Source organism: Rhincodon typus, chromosome 32 (genome assembly GCF_021869965.1).
Source record: "Rhincodon typus isolate 14 chromosome 32, sRhiTyp1.1, whole genome shotgun sequence".
NCBI classification, from domain to species: Eukaryota; Metazoa; Chordata; class Chondrichthyes; order Orectolobiformes; family Rhincodontidae; genus Rhincodon; species Rhincodon typus.
The window spans coordinates 27,933,275-27,953,028 of NC_063363.1; the positions used below are offsets into that span (position 1 = coordinate 27,933,275).

General features: G+C 40.8%; 1 protein-coding gene across 1 annotated transcript in view; it reads left to right on the forward strand.

Moving 5' to 3' along the window:
• LOC109927524 (myb/SANT-like DNA-binding domain-containing protein 2) overlaps positions 1-9,282 on the forward strand; it is a 33,919-nt gene extending 24,637 nt beyond the window's left edge. Inside the window, exon 4 of the mRNA XM_020527557.2 lies at positions 1,215-9,282. Within this exon, the coding sequence (XP_020383146.1) occupies positions 1,215-2,082 (868 nt within the window). The 3' untranslated portion in view covers positions 2,083-9,282. The remainder of the gene's footprint in view (positions 1-1,214) is intronic.
• Positions 9,283-19,754: the final 10,472 nt, after the last annotated feature.

The window sequence follows — 19,754 nt, forward strand, 5'->3', positions numbered from 1 at the left end:
GCTGCCACTACGTGGTGGATTAAATCACATTTATGTTTAACCCTAAATTTGTCGTACAGCTCTTGAAATGTGAGAAATAATGAAAATATACTTGTCACAAAAGCAAAAGATTCAATGCTCTATTTTGAAGGCGCCAGTCACACACAATTGCTGGTAGCATGCTAGTCTGGTCTAAGTATCCCTCAAAATAGACTGGAGTCCTTGAATTAATTTCCTCCTCCACTCTTTGGGTAATAATATTTTAATTATATTAATTAAGGCAAAATACTGCTGATGCTGGAAAACTGAAATGGAACGCTGGAGAAACTGGGATTGTTTGTCAGCATTTGCAGAGGGGAAAGTAGCTAAAATTGAGCCTAGTCTTCAGAATCACTGGGCTCAAAACAATAACTCTACTTTCTCCCTATAAATGCTGCCAGACTTCCTGAGTTTCCCCAGCAATTTGTTTTTAATTTCTGATCTTCAGCACCCACCATTCTTTGGTTTATTTTAATAAACATGTTGATCAGTTTTCTGAATGAAGTGTTGTGCCACTTGTCATTAATCAGAGTTGCCTGTCTAGTATTTACTGCATTCATTACACAAATGTTCCTCCCAGAGCAGAGTCTTTCTAGGCCAGTACAGTGCTCCATCTATTGAGGAAGAAATGTCACAACTATTGGAATGGTAGGCAGCCTGAGAATTAGGCTAAGCAACCTCTGTTACTTCAGTTTGGTAAAGCAACATCTGGCTGTAAATCGTACATAGTTGCACATCACCAGAGCCGAGTAAGTCACTTGACTAATGAAATAAACTTGCTGCAGGTCTGTAGTCCAATTTTCTTACCAGATCTTAGGACATGTAGTAATTTCTGAGCAGATCAGAGATGACTCTGAGAGTAGATTTAGGGTAAGTAACCAGAGGGGACAGGTTTAAGATTTTCAAAAAAGAGCCAAAAGATGAACATCTTTTAAAACTCAATCAAATATTATGTTCATGCTTCCTCCTTGGAAGGGCGGAGGAATGAGATTGTAGCATTGGTAATACTTTTTAAAAAAAAAAAACCAAATAACTGTAGTGTGGAGCTAATTGGGAAGCTCTTCAAAGAGCAAACACGAGGAACTGAATGTCTTCCTTCTGCACCATATGATTTTACATGAGTTTTACAACTCGTGTGCTGTCACTTTTTTTTTTCTTTTTTAACTTACACGTTTGTTGTTTCCTCCTTTTTCCAGGAAGCCGGAGATTCTGCAGGCCCTCACAGCACTGCTAGACGCTGTCCAGCCCAGATGGCAGGAATTCCAAAGTTATGATGAACTCAGCAGTATGCAATTCACAAATAAACTCGGAATTTTTGCCATTGGGTATAATACACGGTGGGTCGAGGACATTCGGTACCATTATGCAGAAATCAGTTCCCAGGTGTTGGTTGGAAAAAGACTGAAGGAATACTTAAACCCAGATAAACCAGAGGGCAAAGTGATTGCGATCAAGCGTCAAAAAATGAACTGGAAGAAAGTCTATTACAAGCTTTTTGAGATCACTAAAAGTGAAGCGCGCTGTCTTGAGCTGCACTTCGCTTTCGAATGGATACCCATCGCACTTTCCCGAGCGGCTGGTGACAACACTATACAGTATTTGCTTCCGGGCGGGATCCCGGACACCAATGGCCTCTACGTGATTGGCTGTGAGGAGGCTGAAGGCGAGGTTTTTTCCCCGCGGCGAGATTACGGGATACGGGTGCTGCCCAGAGTCACCCTGCGGCGGGATTCCGGCAGCAACACTGCTGGGCCCTCTCTCTTGGAGAGCGAACTCGTCGACAGCAGTGAGGTGAAGTCAAAAATCCGCTATTGTTACTTGGGCTTAGCGGAGGAGGCGACCATTCGCCATTGCATACTGCAACACTTTCAACCGCCTGTCAAGATGCTGGGCCTAGAGACCTGTACAATCAACAGCTTCCTCGCTGAAAACTGTCGGGCAGGAGCCATCTCCAGATCTATTTACATCAAATTTATAGAAGTAGAAAAAGAGTATCTGTCTGCTGGCTGCGTAATTGAGTGTTTGGAAAAAGCCATGGGGTATTCTTTACGATTCACAAAGTAAATCCCGACAGTAACGCACGTATTCAGTTGTGATGTGCAGAAGAGTCCTGCCTGGTGACATTTAGAGCTGTAATAATGTCAGGGTTTTGATTTTGAAGCTTCCCACACTCACTGTCCTAAGGATTTCGATGCCATCGTGGCTGAGGAAAGGGATTGGGTAGAACAAAATTGAATGTTCAAGACTATGGGTGGAATGATTGGGAGCACAAGGCAGGAGCTGAAATCATGGAGAGAAGGAGTTTGCAGTTACTCTGTTCCATAGAAAGAAGGTTTCGACCTGAGAGAGAATGTTGGAGCCTTTGTGTCCATTAAAGGCTTTAATGGTCTAATGTCTTGGTTATGGTCCTATTAATGTACAGTAGACTGTACAGTCCAACCAGTTTGCCTAGGACATGAATACAAGTTGAGAGCACCTACCTTTCTTAATGGTCTGGTAGCATATTGGGATGCATGCTACACTTGTATTCTCTGGTCTTAGCATTGTCTAGCACTCAAATCGACTAGCCACTCTTGTGATTTCATTGGGTTAGGAACTAAGTTTCTCAGTGATAAACTGAGTAACAAATGTGTATTTTAATTGGGGGTAGAGAAAGCAAAGATGAAGGTGAAATGGAAATTGAGATTGGGTCTCGGTCTGCTGCAAGCATGCCTGTTCTACTGAAGTTAGCATTGAACCAGGGTGGGAGCGGGGGCAAAGTTATGCGGTTATATTTGTGTTGTTCAGAAGGCTGCTAGAATGTAGCCCTGGGAGGCCAAAATGTCAATAAAGCCTCCTTTTCTCTGTCAAGTTATTATAACTTCCCCGTTGTCAGAAACCCAGTTCTTTGAGCCTCATTTTATATAGGATCTTGACCCAGCTCCAAATTTGCACAGCTGCAATTGTTCTGGCAATTACTGATGTGCGCAGTGCCTTGAAAGTATCCCAGGGTTGGTTTCAGCACATGCCGAACAATTTTGTGAGGTAGATGGCTGGAATGAAGATGAAGTTGAAGAGCCAAGAAGGCAATAGAACTCTTGATGAGGAAAGCCCTGGTGCAAATTATTCTGTTGGGCTTCCAGAGTATAATGCCGACAGTGATTTTAAAGTAACTAGATGCCCTTGATTGGTCACTACCGCCTGGGCATTTCAAAATCAGTAGTGCACTTCTACCTAGACAGATATCTGATACAATTGAGAAAGTGTATAAACATCCTGGATTGAGATTCCAAACAGAGCTTCCCAGACTGTTTTGTATCTAAGTGATTTTCCTCTCTTTTCAGACCCAGTTGATCTCCTCTTTTTAGTTCCTTTTCTAGTCAGCTAATGGTTATTCATTGCAAAGCGAGAGCTACCACCAGACAATCTGAAGTAAAATATTGTTTTAAGACCAAAACAATTTGTTTGCATGGTGGTGTAACCCACTGGTGTTCTCAGTACCATGAGGGAACATTAGAGCTACAGTGTGGTGCACCTATGATTGGAGATATTGGGAATGAGGCTTGGGCCTTTGTTGTGCAGTATGGGTTAAGGTAAAGTTACTAACTCCAGAGGATGGTAGGCCTCCTCTCTCATTAGAGAGGGACAAAGCTCACTTGGTTGGATGGCAGGTTTGTGATGAAATGATGCCAAAAGCACAGATTTCAGTTCCCACACCAGTTGTTCTGCCTTCTGTACCTTACCCCTTGCCTGAGACATGGAGAACTTTAGGTTTAGCATGCCACCAGGTGTCTCTCTATAATGATAGAATAGCCTACTGGTCCTCTGGGATTGTGGTGACCTTATCTTATTGTGCATTAAACCTCCCTCACCTGAGTGTCAAATTAGCTCAAAAGCTGTCAACAGATTTCAATACAAGCTAACTGCCAGGGCTTAGTGGATCTATTGGAATTTTTGTTTTCTAATCGTTTAAGTTGTTCTTTCTTTTAAAGTATTGTGCACACATCAGTTTTTAATCACTGTTTTCCTTTAACTGAATTTCAAAAGATGTCTCTGCTTTGAAGTTTGAGATTGAGGACTGAGTAAGAAAGTCCTCTGCTATCACACTCTGTCAGACCAATGCCCTTTATTAGAGAGCACAGGTCCCAAAAGTGTCTCAGCCTAACTTGAGCTTGTCACATACGTTGTCCTCAACATTAGAAATTTAAACTCTTTATTGTAAAATCCCTCGGGAAATTTCAAATGGGTCATTTAATCGATAGCACTATATCTTAATTCTGAGTCTTCTGTTTTTTGGCAATGGACCACAGCAAAGATAAACCTAAAATATTAACATTTTAAAGCAACTCCAGTAAAAGAGGTATCCTCTCCAACAGTATTTGCCTCACAGTTCCCTTACAGGCAATAGCTGTAACCTTGTTTCCCAAGGTTTAAAAATATCGAGCTTTCACCTTTTAATATTAAAACACTTTAAAGTGAATTCCAGAGTATGAGCTTCAGTAGCAGCTCTAGGTTGGTTACGCTTCTGCAAATTAAAACAGGACCAAGTAGATGAGGACAGTATCAGGTTTGGTCCCTAACCTGCTCTTGATTGTATTGACAGGGAAGTTATTGATACCAAGTAGAGGAAAAAAAAATTGATTTCCTGATCCTGTTTGCTTTTGGAAAGAATGTTGCTTTGTCTTCACTGATAGTGTGTCCCATTGTGTGTATTGCGATAACCGAATTAAGCTAGGCTGTGGGACTTCACCTTTAATCTATGCTCTCGTATCCATCGTGAGTTCAAATAATTTGCTGTCTAACCTGAGACAAAGTCTTGGACGAGATTGGTAGGATTATCAACAATAACGAGCCATACTTTGAACTGATGCCTTCATAAGAGGAAAGGAAGTGGAGGCAAAACACAGCTAAGCAAGAAAACTGATTTGTTTCTTGTACTTGCCTCCACACTGAAGTTTCTGTAAGTTCTGAAGTTTATTTTTCATTCCCTTTAGTATTCGTTTGTCCATTCCTTTTTAATTCTCACGTGTCTCATAACTTTCCTTGGTGTGGTACTTTTCAGAAGAGTCACAGGCAAAATTTTATCATTTTAATTTACACTGTTCTTTGTGAAGGGTCATGCAATTATACAGAAGGCAGGAACATTAAAGTTACACGAAGAGCATCAAAGCTACCTGCATCTCTGACACATTTAGTTATTCAGAGTAAATTAACTCTTAATCACCTGAGCCCAAAAAAGTCAAAAGATCAAAATCTCAATCAACACAAGTGTCTTCAGGGTGTCAGTAAAGCTATCAACTCCATTGAAGACAGGCAGAGCAGTTGATGGGATGGAAACAGTGTTTGGGATTATGTTTTGCATTACATGCCATTCTTCCTCAAACTTGGAAAAAGATTTGATGCAGTGGTACTTACAGTTGTATCACAGATCTGTTGCTCAGGATTGTGTTTTAAGATTTATACGGCACTAAATCAACATGTCTTGAAGCCATAGAGATAAATATTGAAGTAAAGCCACTTTGCAGCTTTTAATGTAGATTCTCTGCTAATGGAACAAGGCGCAATATATAAGGTACACTTATAGTGCACTTCAAGTTTCATAAAAGACCACTTTTGATAGTTAACTTTTCATTTGACCCAGAAATGGAGTACATGTGGCAACAGTACAGCCAGGTATTCTGGAAGCTTTCCCAGGATCATGACCAATTTGAGCAAGATCATGCAGTGTTGGCTAGAAACATGGAACAGCCATAACCCAAATGTATTCTGTGGAGTCTCAACTACACTGGAACCAAAAGGCATGGCACTTAAAATTGGAAACATAATTTCTAGGAACACCAAAATGTAATGATGTAGGGCTGATTTTTAGTATTATCTTACACTGAAGATCTTTTCATTGATAAGTGTAGAACACTTCCACGTTTTTGAAGATGCTGCACTAGTGCCATTTAGGTTCATCACGTCTATTGAGTGAAATGTGACTGGTATCTATCCTCAATGTTCAGTAACTTTCTTGAGATACCCGTGTTACCGAGATTAATGATATTCAATATTAATCGTGATTCCAAACTGCTTCATTGACGTTGTTCTCCTCCCCCCCCCACCCACAGTAACTTCCTATTCAGCGGTAAAAACGAGGGACAATAACTAATTTTTCCTCCTTTCTCAATTTGAGAAACAGGAGTAAACCATATGACTGCTCCAGCCAGCTCCATTTTTTCAATAATCATGGCTGATCATCTGCTTCAACTTCTCTCCTGCTCCCCATATCCTGTGATTTCCTGAAACCAAAAATCGGTCTGTCTCAGCCTTAATCCTGTGGGATAGAACATTCCAAAGATTCACCACCTTTTGAGTGGGGGAGAAAATATTTCTCCATCTCAGCCCTAAAAATTATTGGGCCTGTTATCCTGAGACTATTCCCCTGGGTTCTAGCAACCTTTCACGACCTACTCTGTCAGGTTCCTTTTATAGCCTTCTTAGTTTCCATTAAGTTATCTCTGAAAACAACTGAACTAATAGAACATTCTTGAGTTCCTGTTGCCATCTTGCAGCAGTGTGTCTCAAATTGTGTAACTGAAGTAATTGTCTTTCAGTTTTTAAAAACTGAGTTCAGGAAATTAAGAGGCAGCATTTCTGCTTCAGGTTAATGTGCATCATTACACTGTTAACCTTCAAGTGAAGCCTGCACATTGCTGTCTTAAATGTTATACTTTGGCAAAATTGCAGCCTGTTTTAATATGAAGGCAAGAAATTGAAAAATGTTAAGGTGCGCTTCTGAAACTCTTCCTGTCCCGTTTCGGAACTGAGACCGTTCTGGATATGACTACTTCAGTGATAAGTGGTGGACCTTGGGTGTTATTTCAATGTCCATTGCTGAGTAACTGTATAGGTCACCTGGAGCACTGTTGATTTTTCTTTTTTGTTTAAATTTTTATTTTGCAGTATTAGCTTTGAAATTATTTATGCCACTTTGCTCTTAAGTAGCAAGAGTTGAATGATTTGTCATGAGAATCTAAAGAAAATAAGTGTCTAATTGAGGCCAGCCCTAAAAGAACAGCTTCTATAGCTACAAGCTGGTCAGCTGAGAAATGAGTTAACTTGGATAGTGTATGAACCCAGTTCCAGAAAGCTATGCAAAAAGCCTTGCTGAAATTAAGTAGGGCATTCATATCCTTCCTTTAGTTCAAATTTAAACCCTATTTTGAGGCTGATTCCAAAAAGAACCATTGCTTATGAATAAGTGTATTCTCGAAAAAAAAAAAGGGTGCTATCAAAGCTTTTTGATTTGCGCTCAGCAAGTCAGTTGCAACAATGCCAAGTTTCAAAAGGAACACCAATTTATGTTGCATGAGAAACAGGTAACTTATTTGCTGGCAAATTAACTGTGGCCAAGATGTTGCTATGGAAAATGCACAAGGAAACAGTCAGTGTATCCAAAATAATTTCTCTCTATTCCTTTTAGTAGTTTTATACATCGATTTGATGCCATCTAGCTGGAAATAGTGTTAGTTCCCGTTTCAAGATTCTCTCCTGGTGACCTGTAGATATACTCTGGAGTGTACCACTTTGTTTGGCAGTAGCCCTTTAGTGTCTCATCAGTTCTTGGTTTGTGAAGCTAACAAGTGAATGTTGACAGCTTCTAACTGAAGGGAATGACATTTGAATCCAAGTTGAACTTCCATCGGTGTGGTTGTTTTTTTTTTTCAAGCAGTATCACTGGATGTTAATCAAGAACATTTGCTGATTTGTTTCCTCCCCCCTAACCCCTGATCACGTTAAACGCACTGGAAGTAATTACAGATTCTGCTATTACCCAGGGTATTAGCTAATAAAATACAGCTCAGGAATCAGATCTCCAACCTTGTGTGTATAGTTTAAGTTATGTACCTAATGGTGCCCTTATCCACAAGACCATTGTGGAGGAGCTTCCAACTTTATATTTAGCACAGCTCTAGGAGACATCTCCCTCTCATTCCTTTGGAAAATATTAATTCTGCTGATTTCAGCAGCAATCCAATTAGCTTTATTAATTGGGTCTGTGATCCCTCTGTTTAGAAATACAGTTCAGTAAGTGTGTGCACACAACCTAATCACAAACTGCTGATGAAAATTTTCACTAATCTACAATTTGGACAGTGTGGAAACATTCCAATCCCACCGTAAAAAGCACAGGACTGCTCTGTACATAGTATATCGGCTAATAAAGGCACTAACGCTTAGGACCCTGCACCTACAATAATGGCTTACAGCTCCCTTTGCTTTCATGAATTGCCAGAGTGCACACTATGTTGACACCTGCCTAGGTTCAATGTTACGTTCTTACATAGTGCAAGCATTCAAGAGTGGGCATTTTAAGTACTCTTAAGTAACGTAAGACTACTGGAGATCCCATTATAAATGAAGACCAAATGAAAGTCAGAAAAACAAAAACCAAATCACTGGAGAAAATCCCCAGAACAAGCCACTGTTCTGAACGATGACCAACCAGGCAGGCTGAACTGTATTGTTCTTAGTTTAGACACTGTTGATCATATAAAGATGAAGATTATAGTTAGAGGTAACTTTAAACAAATAAAATTGTATTTTTTACATTTTTGTGCTTTGATTTTTCCAAAAAGTTTTATTTTGGATGTTTCTTTGCCCTCTGGTAATTAAGCTGTCTAAAGCTTTGATTTTAAACAGGGCAGCCATTCCTCAGTATGTAGCTGACCAATGATGCACATGCTCCATATAATACAGACGTATGACAGCCAGGACAAGGTGTGAAGTTGTTTCATCAGCAAGTGGCTGATTGTTGCACTGATGTCCAAATGTCCACATTTAGTGGTAGAATTAAAATCTAACTGAGTTTGCAGCAACAAAAAATCACAGAATAGCAAAGAAAAACATGAACATGTTCTTTTTCCATTTTTCTTAACTGAAATATTATGTGGTATTTATCCCTGCTGTTTTTGATTATATTGTAATACTTTATGAAATGATTTATCCTTGTAAGAAGGAAAAGAATAAGCATCTATGCTGACCAGCAAGTGCTTGAGACTCGAATATGGATTAGAATGTTGGCTCCAAGTGAGAAAGACATAAGATCATCTTTTGATTTGTAAAATTGGGGGAATATAATCCTCACTCACTGCCCCACATAAGAATGTTAGGGACTTCCCATTATTTTCAATGGGGACTCTCAGCGGCTTTGGGATGTTTTGGTGAGATATGTCTTGTATTCTTCTCTTGATGCAGCATTAAGCTATAAATTATTAGATATTAAAGACCATTATGACTTTATTCTTGTGTGTGTGTGAATACCTGAAATAGTAAAAGTATCTGAGATTTTACCTTTTTAAAATCTAAAGTAGTTTGTTAAACTTCAACAGTGTACACAACTACAACATCATCTTGAACACAGTAACATGGTATCGGGTTCTTCAGTGCTGAGCATCAAAACAGAAATTACTGGCAAAACTGAGTAAGTCTGGCAGCATCTGTGGAGAGGAAACAGTTTTGAGTCCAGTGACTCTTCCTCCGAACTAACCTGTTGGTTGATATAATTGTAGGGAATCTCCCTTGTCCATGTTGTGGACTGCTATTGGCTTATACTCCAGTGGATGCCTTTTTTTTTTTTGCATTTATTTTAAGTTTCCTGAGCAGGATGGCCACATTCTACTATAAGTACAAGTGCCTGGTGTAGCAGTCAGGGTTTCTACTGGGGAGAATGTTTGTCTGACCTCACCTCAACTCCCTCTCTGGGAACTCTCTGACGTGTCTACCCTCTGGTAGATTCCGAGATAACAAGATGTAGAGCTGGATGAACACAGCAGGCCAAGAAGCATCAGAGGAGCAGGAAAGCTGACGTTTTGGGCCGAGACCCTTCAGGGTTTCTGAAGAAGGGTCTAGGCCCGAAATGTCAGCTTTCTTGCTCCTCTGATGTTGCTTGGCCTTCTGTGTTCACCCAGCTCTGCACCTTGTTATCTCAGATTCTCCAGCATCTGTAGTTCCTACTATCTCTGGTAGATTCCCACTGGTTTACTAGACTCTGGGTTTAACTTGGCTTTAGCTGTCTCTGGAACTCCTTGTGGTGGTTGCAAGTGCACTGGAGCTTCAAGGTTACTGACTTTTCCTGACTTATTAACTTTGGAGGCGGGCTTGGTTCACACCTGTCCCATTTCATTTTGGTCTCTAGTGCACTAAGTTAGCTGCACAGTTCCTGCACTGTCATAAATTAATTGAGGCATTTACCTCATCGTCTACATTTTTGTTTTTGGGGGGGGTGGGAAATGGGGGAATCATCACTACTACTTCCTCAGTTGGAGAGAGTGTTGGTCAGCCAGGCCCCCTGTTAATCCAGGAGTGCAGCCTTTGATTAAGTTTTCTACCTAGTTTGGAACTATTATGTGACCCTGTTCTGTCCTTTATCTCTGGAGACAGATGCTAGGCTAGTTTTTGCTGCTTTTTTTTTGTGGTTCCTCAATTGGGTGAAGCAGCTTCTTGCCCTTGCAGCTCTTATTCCAAATTTGGAAAGGCTGGTTTGGCAAGAGTGCAAGCTTCCTTTTAGATCTGGCTATATTAGCTTTCCTACCAACTATATTCAGGGATTTTGCTCTACCTTTCTTATATATTTAAAAAAAAAGGTTTTGTTTAGTCACACTGCCTGTTCATACAATAGGGAGGTACAGGCTTTCATTCTTTTAAATCTGAGTGTGGTGGCTTTCTCACTCACTGTAGGACTATTTAGTAGGAGGCCATTAGAGGTTTCTAAATATTACGACCCGACAAGTCAAATCCTATTGCAGAAACTTGGCTTGATAGATGCTATTTTTGATTTGTTTCAATTTTAAAGTGATCTCTCACTGAAACATAAGCAGACAATGCTGCAGGTTATGATTTGAAAATAAAACAAACTTATAAGTACAGATCTTTGCCATTACTTTAAATCCAACTACTTATACTACAGGATTGAAGATTTTTGAACGTAGTAAAATTATAATTTCATTAATTCCAAAAGCACTCATTTATAAATTGAAATAAAATACTTACGTATTATATAGCTTGGTTAATACTCAAACCTACTGGGGTATTGGCTACATGGTCACTAGTGTTTAAGCTTATTGTGACTTCAACTAATAGGTTACAATTGCAGATATACACAGGGAGAAGCTAACGTGTGCTTTATACAGTTTTATGTAATCTCTTTAGAGATTTATGTTAGCATTTCTAAGGGCTCTTGTACAGTAGTACATTCCGTACCTCTGGATCAGAACAGCTGGGTTAAGGTCCCACAAGCACCAAAGGGATTGTATCATAACATACCTGAATGGGTTGATTTTAAAAAAAATTTCCAATACTTCCAGTCTGGGACCAACACTAACTCTTCACTCTGTAATTTAGTTTCCCTTCGGAGCTTTTTCTTTTCAAAGCCGTCCCATTCCAAAAAATTCACAGGACTACCCCACTCAAAATCAAACTAAAAGGTATTTTCTTCAGTTTTTTTTTTTTGAAAATAAAGTTCCAGAACACATTTGACAAACCGTGAATCTCCATTATTTGACATTGCTAGGTTGCACAACATTTTTTTTAAAAAAGTGCACAATTATGCTATAAATCCCACTCACTCTAAAGCCAGGCTTTGAATGCTAATTTTCAAAAGAATTCCCCCAGGCCTACAGAAATAAAAGTTAATAATTAGTTTCTGACACGTAGAAAACATTGATTACTAATTCTTCAATCAGAAAACCCAAACGCAACAAATAACACTAAAAATTATATGTATGAGTCACACCATCACTATGGAAAGGTTTAAGGTAGTCAAGCCTCTTGCTTGTCTGACTGAGGTATAGGCTGTCTTTTCATATTTGCCAGCGAAGCCTGGAAACATTGTGCCTCTATATAATCCTGGGGATCAGGATTCTACTTGCTACACTTGAGGTTGAATGGGATTCAACCAGTCTACTTGAAGACCAGCTGCCTTTATTCACTTTGGTTCCTCAACTAAGCACTGCACACTAGTTTTGGCTGCCTGCAAGTTAACTGTAGCACCTGAACTGCTTTTTGGGTGTTTGTAAATACTTTTTCTCTCTACGGCAACAATTTCCATAATTTTGCTATTGAGAGACGCGCTGTTTCCTGTTCTGCCTGATCGCCACTGGGACACCCTGGTGTACATGGGCTAACTAGTTGCCACCGACTTGTCATGTAACTCTTTGCGTGAGGCAGCTCCACTACTATCAGTCACCTTTTCAATTTTGTTAACATTTCTTCTTCCCTTTCTTTGCCTTCCTGATCTCTTTACTGGCCTAATCTCAGTTTTTGTAAACCTGCATGACAATTATTGAGCCAGCGTATTCTTGAAGGATTCTTTTGCTCCTGCAGGGCCTCTGAACATACTCCAGAATCTGCCACACAATAAAATCTGGCTGAACTGGTTTAGTTCCTCCAGCTTTGAACTGTCTCCCAGTGTCCATTCTGACCCTTTTTGATTCTAGCAATTCTTTTAGGAGGGTTAAGGCCTCCTCAGCTATGGGTAAACTGAATGGAATATTTCTGGTTAAGCTCTGACTTTACAGTCTTGCACTGTTCTGGGTTTTTAGGGCACACTGCCTGGAACCCTATCAAGCAATTTTTTTTTTTGTATGCCTTGCCCTGCCTAAGCATCCTATGATATGTTTGACCTTGTTTGCTATGATCTGCCTGTACTGCTTGGAAAACGAAACTTTTCACTGTACCTAGGTAGATGTGACAACAATAAATGAAATCCAGCCATTTCTGTCAGTATTTATACTTCCTTCTCTTTTTCTTAAGCTTCTAATTTCATCTCTAGAACCTCACTGCTTTTCTTGAAACCCTTTCTCTTTGCTGAAACTGTCTTCAGTCCCTTCCACAGCCAGAGTTATTATTCTGGGCAGAGCACCATGATCCATTTTAGGTTTTCATTCTCTTACCCATTCCAGAAATAAGACATTTGGAGCATCTCGAGTCTTTTAGCCCCACTTTGCATTATTATCTGTATTCTCTCAGCTACAACTTCCAACTGGTTAGAGAGGCGAGGCTGTCAGTTGTAGTTGTGTTTATTTGTCTTTAAAGGTTAAAAAAAAAAAGTGGTGTTTCTCCGAGCCCTGTTGGAGAAGTTCAATTTCAAAGTTGTCAGCATAAATTTTTTAGAGTTTATTCCACCTCCAGCAGGACACCATCACCAAACACAGGCTCATAGAGTTGTACAGCACAAAAGACCCTTTGGTCCAACTCGTCCATGCCAACCAGATATCGTAAATTAATCTAGTTCCACTTGTGAGCACTTGGCCCCTACCCTATCTATTTATGGTGCCCATCCAGATGCCTTTTAAATATTATAATTATACCAGCCTCCACCACCACCTCTGGCAGCTTATTCCAAACATGTGCCACTCTGTGTGAAGAAGTTACCCCTTAGGTACCTTTTAAATTTTCCCCCTCTCACCTTAAACCTATGCCTTCTAGTTTTGGACACCCCTATCCTGGGGCAAAAAACTTTGGTTATTTACCGTATCCATGCTCCTCGTGATTTTATAAATCTCTAAAAGGACACCTATCGACCTGCGATGCTCCAGGGAAGATAACCCCAACCTGTTCAACTTCTCCCTATAGCTCAAACCCTCCAACCTCGGCAACATCCTTGTAAATCTTTTCTGAACCCTTTCAAGTTTAACTATTTCTTTCTGATAGCAGGAAGAACAGAATTGAACACAGTATTTCAAAAGTGGCCTATGTCCTGTACATCTTTCCTCCTGTCCAGTGTCAGCATTCAAACATTCCTCCCTCAGTCCTAACACTTCCTCATCCACTGTACCCCCATGCAATTGCAAAAGGTGTAAAGCTTACCCTTTCACCTCCATCCTCCTCACTGCCCAAGGCTCCAGCCACACCTTGTGGATGACATAGTCTTTGACTTGTAGTTCTTTCAATCTGGGCTGCATACTCCTTTACAGTGGAAGACTAAATGCAGAGGAGATACGACAGCCTTGTAGTATCATCACAGGGCTATTAATACAGAGACTCCAGGTAATGTTCTGTGAACCCGGTTCTAATCCCACCGTGACAGATGGTGGAGTTTGAACTCAATATAAATCTGGGATTAAAAGTCTAATAAGGATTGTTGGGAAAACCAATCTGTTTCACTAATGCCCTTTAGGGAGGGAAACTGCCATAATGTGGTTGACACTTAACTGCCATCTGAGCAATTAGGGATAAGCAATAAATGCCAACGTACCCTCATCCTGTGAATGAATGAAAAAAAGAGAAAGACCACTTTGCAGAATGCCTCCATCCTGTCCATAGGATTGACTCCAACTTTCCACATGCTTGATTTTTCAATAACCACTTTGCTCCCACACTGACATATTCCTCCTGGTCTTGCTACAATGTTTCAACAAACTCCAACATTAGTTAATGAAATAAGACCCTATTTTCAACTTAGGCACTTTGTAGCCTCTAGGACTCAATAACTTCAGACCATGATCTCTGTCTTCCATTTTGATCAAAGATCCCCACCAGCTGCGTTTTATTTGTGTCTTCTTGCCATTTTTTATTCAGCAGAGTGGACTCATTTTCTCCTTATCACATCTGTCCTTAACAATTATTTTAATTTCTATCTTTCCTTTGCTACTATTTGCACTCTTCTGACTTTTGCTCTGAGCAGCATCACCATTTGTTCCACTTACTCCTTCTCCCCCTGTGTCAACAATGTAGAAAAGACAGCTTTTTAGCCCCCTTGCAGTTTGAAGAAAGGTCATATTGGACTCAAAAGTGTTTACTCTGTTCCTTTCTCCATAGATGCTGAATTTCACCAGGATTTTCTGTCTCAATCTGTTTGGGACACCAGGGGTAGATGTGAATGGGGACACAGTGTGGCAGCAAGAAGAAAAGCCATTGCAATTCTTGCCTTTATGATTATTTGGAAATCAGAATGATCTTGAATCATAGAAGGAAACAAATATTATAATCTTTGAATTTAATCTAAAATCTTATGATTTTCTCTTGCTAAATGTTGGATACAATGTTACACCAATAGCTTCTAAGAATTGTTCTCAGCCTTGACCTCAGGAAGACTCAAATCCTTTACCAGCCTGTCCCAACTCCAGCCCTCCATTAAGATTAACATAAAAATTCTGAACGTGGAATTTTTCTCCTACCTGGGAAGCCACCTCTCATCTAAGGCTGACATTAATGCAGAGAAACAACACCTGCATTCAATCTGAGTGTGGCCTTTGTCCAACTAAGGATGTGTCTTCTATGACCATGACACTGATACCAACTCTTCAATATGGCTCCGAAACCTGGCCTACTTATACACATCACCTCAAGGCTCTCGAGAAGTACCATCAATGCTGTTTGAGATGGATTCTTCATTGCAGCTGGGAAGACATGTATAGTGACATCAGCTTCCTTGAAGGAGCCAATAACACCAGCATCCAGGGCATGATTATCCAAAACCAACTCCACTGGGCTGGTTACGTGCTTAGGATGCCTGAGGTTTGAGTGCCAAAGCAGATGATCTTCACTCAATTCAAGGAAGGCACTCAAATGAAAGGAGAAAAAAAGAAGCTTTTCAAAGACCCCTGAAGGCTTCCCTCAAGAAATGTAACATAGATGTCAATTCATTCAGAAACTGATTTGGAGGAAGTTCCTGTATGGAAGGACGCAATTCTTTGAAAACACCCACTAGCAAGAGGAAATATGGAAAAGGAGCAGGAGAAAGGATTGTCAGCAATTTCAAGGTCACTGATCTATTCCACCTCCCAGAAACACCTGCCAAATGTGTGGTCAGAGTTACAGTTCTAGGATTGGGATCATCAAACACACAAGAGCCACAGGATCCATGACCAGTGACACAGAATTTCCTACGTGTACAACCATACTCATTAGTAAGTGATTACTGTTGAAAAGGACTGTAAGCAACAGCATTATGTTTCATTGTTGACTGTAGTATATTACTCTGTAAAGTCCCAGGTGACTGACCATAAGACTTTTTGATCAGGAGAGTGTCCAGAGTGTGTCACACATTTGCTGGTGTTTCCATCATTCCTGACCTGATTCACTTAAAAGTGGGAGGGGGCAGGTGTGGAGGAATGCTGGCATGCAATACTAGTCACTTGGAGGCATATAGAAAGCTGAAGATACTCTGGGTCACCAGTGAATCTTGGCCCACACTCAAAATCAGTGTAATTGGTTTGTCAATAATTGAAAGGCACTAGTCTTGTCATAGAAATATCCTACATATCCCAGATATAATAAATACAGGCAAATGTGGAGTTGGATTTGATTTGGCTAATGCGCAGGACGTTCCATAATTAATTAACCTGAGTTCGTGAAAAATGCCCATTTTGTCTGCATATCCCAATCTTTCTTACTGACAAAAAAAGAAGAAATCCCACTTTGTTTTCAACTGTTCAAGCTCTCAGTAGTTTGAAAAACACGTTTTCATGCACAAACTTCGCAGTGAAAACCTTATGTTTTCAATGAGGGGAGAAAATGCTTTTTGTGCAATCTGTTAGCATTGTATGAGGCAGTCTATCTGTCAAGAAGTCTGAAGACTTGTACACAATTCAAAGTTCCTGATGGTCTTATTTTGTCAGGATGTGGATGGTCAGATTTGTAGGCCAATTACTAATGGTGAGACAGTTCCAGGATATTCTTTTGAAACTCAGTTTAGTTGGCCAAGTGATGCATGTGATGAGGCTAAAGCTGAATGAATGATGGAGACATGGGCACTGCATGTTTTACTCAGTGGAGGAGTATATGTGGCCCTCACCAGCTCTGTATGCTGCCAGTGACAGTTCTGAATTGTACCCAGCCGTTGGTGACAAATTGGTTGTTGTGGTGCCTTTCTAAGAAGATAAAGGTAATTGCATGGCCACTCGGGATACCTCGGGATTGGAGGAGCAGAGTTTTCCATCCTTGGCTCCATTTCCTGCAGATGCTTGAAGCACAATATCAACACAGGCTCTGTGTCAATGCTGTGATGGAACTGTGCCAGCTGCTAGTGTGGGTCCTGAGAGCTGCAGGAGAGGGAAACCATCCCCTCCTAGTGACTGTGAAGGTGACAGTTGCTATGAGCTTCTATAAGACTGGTTCCTTCCAGGGAATGTCAGGTGACTTGTGTAGGATTTCTCAGTCATGCATCCACAGATATATCAGGATATTGACTGATGCTATCTGTGCAAGATCACACTGGTTGATTTCATTCCCAAAGACATGGTCAGTGCTCCAACTCAGGCAATGGGATTCAACAACATAGCTGGGTTTCTCCTGGTGCAGGAATCATCAACTGAACACGCTTGATATTGAGGGAGCATGATCAGAATGGCATGGATCATTAATGGAAAGGAGTTTCCACTTTCTGCAGGTATACACCCACTACCCTGGCAGCTGCTATGACTCCAACACCCTACATTGCCATGTACCTAGTATGTTTGATGGTCCAGGTGCCTTACAAGGCTGGGTACTGAGAAAGAAAGGCCAATGATAGCGACCATGACTGTTGACACCATTGCATAATTGATACAGAGCGCAGGTACAAATGTTGCCCATGCATTGACCAGGGCTGTGATGGAACAAAAAATGAGGCTGCTGAAGATGCTGTTCCAATGCTTGCACTAGTCTGGGGGGTGCCATCCAGTATAATCTAGGTCAGAAGCCAGACAACACCAGGTTATAGTCCAACAGGTTTATTTGAAATCACAAGCTTTCAGAGCGTTACCACATCGTCAGGTGAAGTATAGTCCAGAGAGATCATGTCACACCATCCTGGCATTCTGTGCTCTGCGGAATTGGAGCAGGCAAAAAGGAGGTGTGATAGACACTGAGGAAGTGGGGGAATGGGAACAGCATCCCGAGGAGGAGGAAGAGGAGGACATTGAGGAGGAGAAGTTCTCCCTGTGCATGACAGAGCTTGGCAGTAACGGGGCCTACAAACCAGACAGGAGCTGACTCAGTCCCAGTTCCAGCCAATGAGAGCTGGATGCAGCAGACAATCATGAATTTATAAAATAGTCATTGGTCATAATGCCTGCATTTCATTTGCATTGTGAGGTGAAATGCAGCCCCTATTCATTTTGCTTGTGTTCACTTTTGTTGAATGTTAATAAAAGCTCATGTTTGCATTTGTTCAATTGCTTGCCTGTATGTAGTGTTGCTTTACAGCACAATGACAAGATGCAGTGGGCAATGAAGACAGTGCAGTGGTAACTGAGAAAGGGTGGTTAGTTGGGATGTAGCTGAGGACAGACAATCTATGTGGCTGAGTGGTCATAACAATATTGAGAATGAGAGAATGGGATTGTATGTGTGAGGGAGTGTCATCCACGCCGGTTATATACTGTGAGCAATGTGGGGCTTTGCTGTTGCTGTACCAGCACTTGCCCAGGTATCTATCAGTCTTTTAACGATGGTGCAGAGGTTCAGGGATGCCAGTCTTTTGGCAGATATCCTTTGAGTACTGGGTTGTTCCGGGAATGTTAGAATGGGGGTGAGAGGGCGCTGTGGGGGAGGGCGGGCAGTTAATGAGGGGGGTTTGATTAATTATGATGAGAAATCTCAGTTGCCCCATGGAGTGAAACCCTCCATGGAAGTATATGATAGTGACAGCCAAAAAATCATGAGATTCATCCCTTTGTTCTTCCAGAGAATTTAAGCACAGAAACAAGTTATTCTGTTCAATCAGCTCCTGCCAGAATTACACTCCTCTCAAATCTCCTTCCATCTTCTCTTAGCTAAATATCTAATTGGAACCCTCTATTCCCTACTCCCTTGAATCCTTGTCTGAGTTCCTTTTCACTGTATCTATACTGCTTACTTCAACCTTTCGTGCCTTAGTGACTTCTACATTCTCACACCACTCCATTTCTGAAGAACGGTCCAGACCCGAAACGTCAGCTTTCCTGCTCCTCTGATGCTGCTTGGCCTGCTGTGTTCATCCAGCTCTACACCTTGTCATCTCAGATTCGCCAGCATCGGCAGTTCCTACTATCTTTGTGTAAAGTAGTTTCTTTTGAATTCCCTGTTGAATTTCTTGGTGACTATCTTATATTGATGGCCTCTGATTTTGCTGTTCTCCACAAGGAGAAACATTCTCTCCATGTCCAATATATCAAAACCCGTTCATCATTTTAAAGGCCCCCATTTGTTCAACCCTCAACCTTCTTTGAAGAGAAGAGCAATCCAGCCTGACCATCCTTACCTGATTATGCTGAAAATGTCTGGGTGTGGAAAGTTCTTGTAATTCCTCTCTGCACTCTCTCCGGTGCCTCTATATCCTTTTTATAATGGCTCTCACCAATGTTCCTATAATAAATGACAATTGCACCTGCTCGTCTTCAATTTTTTAAAAACTGCATTATAAAGCCATTTTTTTAGAAGAAATTCTACTTCATTTAACTCCTTTCTTTTCTTCACTGATGTACGCTTTCATTTTGTTTTTCACTTTAATGTGTCTATTGGGGTTTTAACAATCTTTATTTGAATATATTTGTAAGATTTTGCATGGTTCTGGGTATTAGCAAGAACAGCCTTTTATGATCTGACAATCAGAACTGAATGCAGTGCTGTACATGTTGTCTAACCAAGATTCTATACAGGTTTTGCACAACTTCTCAATGTTTGGTTTGCTTTTTTAAATGATCTTGATTAAGTCCAGTGTTTCATGCTGGAATCTACACATTGTGGGGTCTGGGCAAGGATAGACTGGACTTAGCCATGGACATTATTGAATAGCCTTCCTATCATGCATT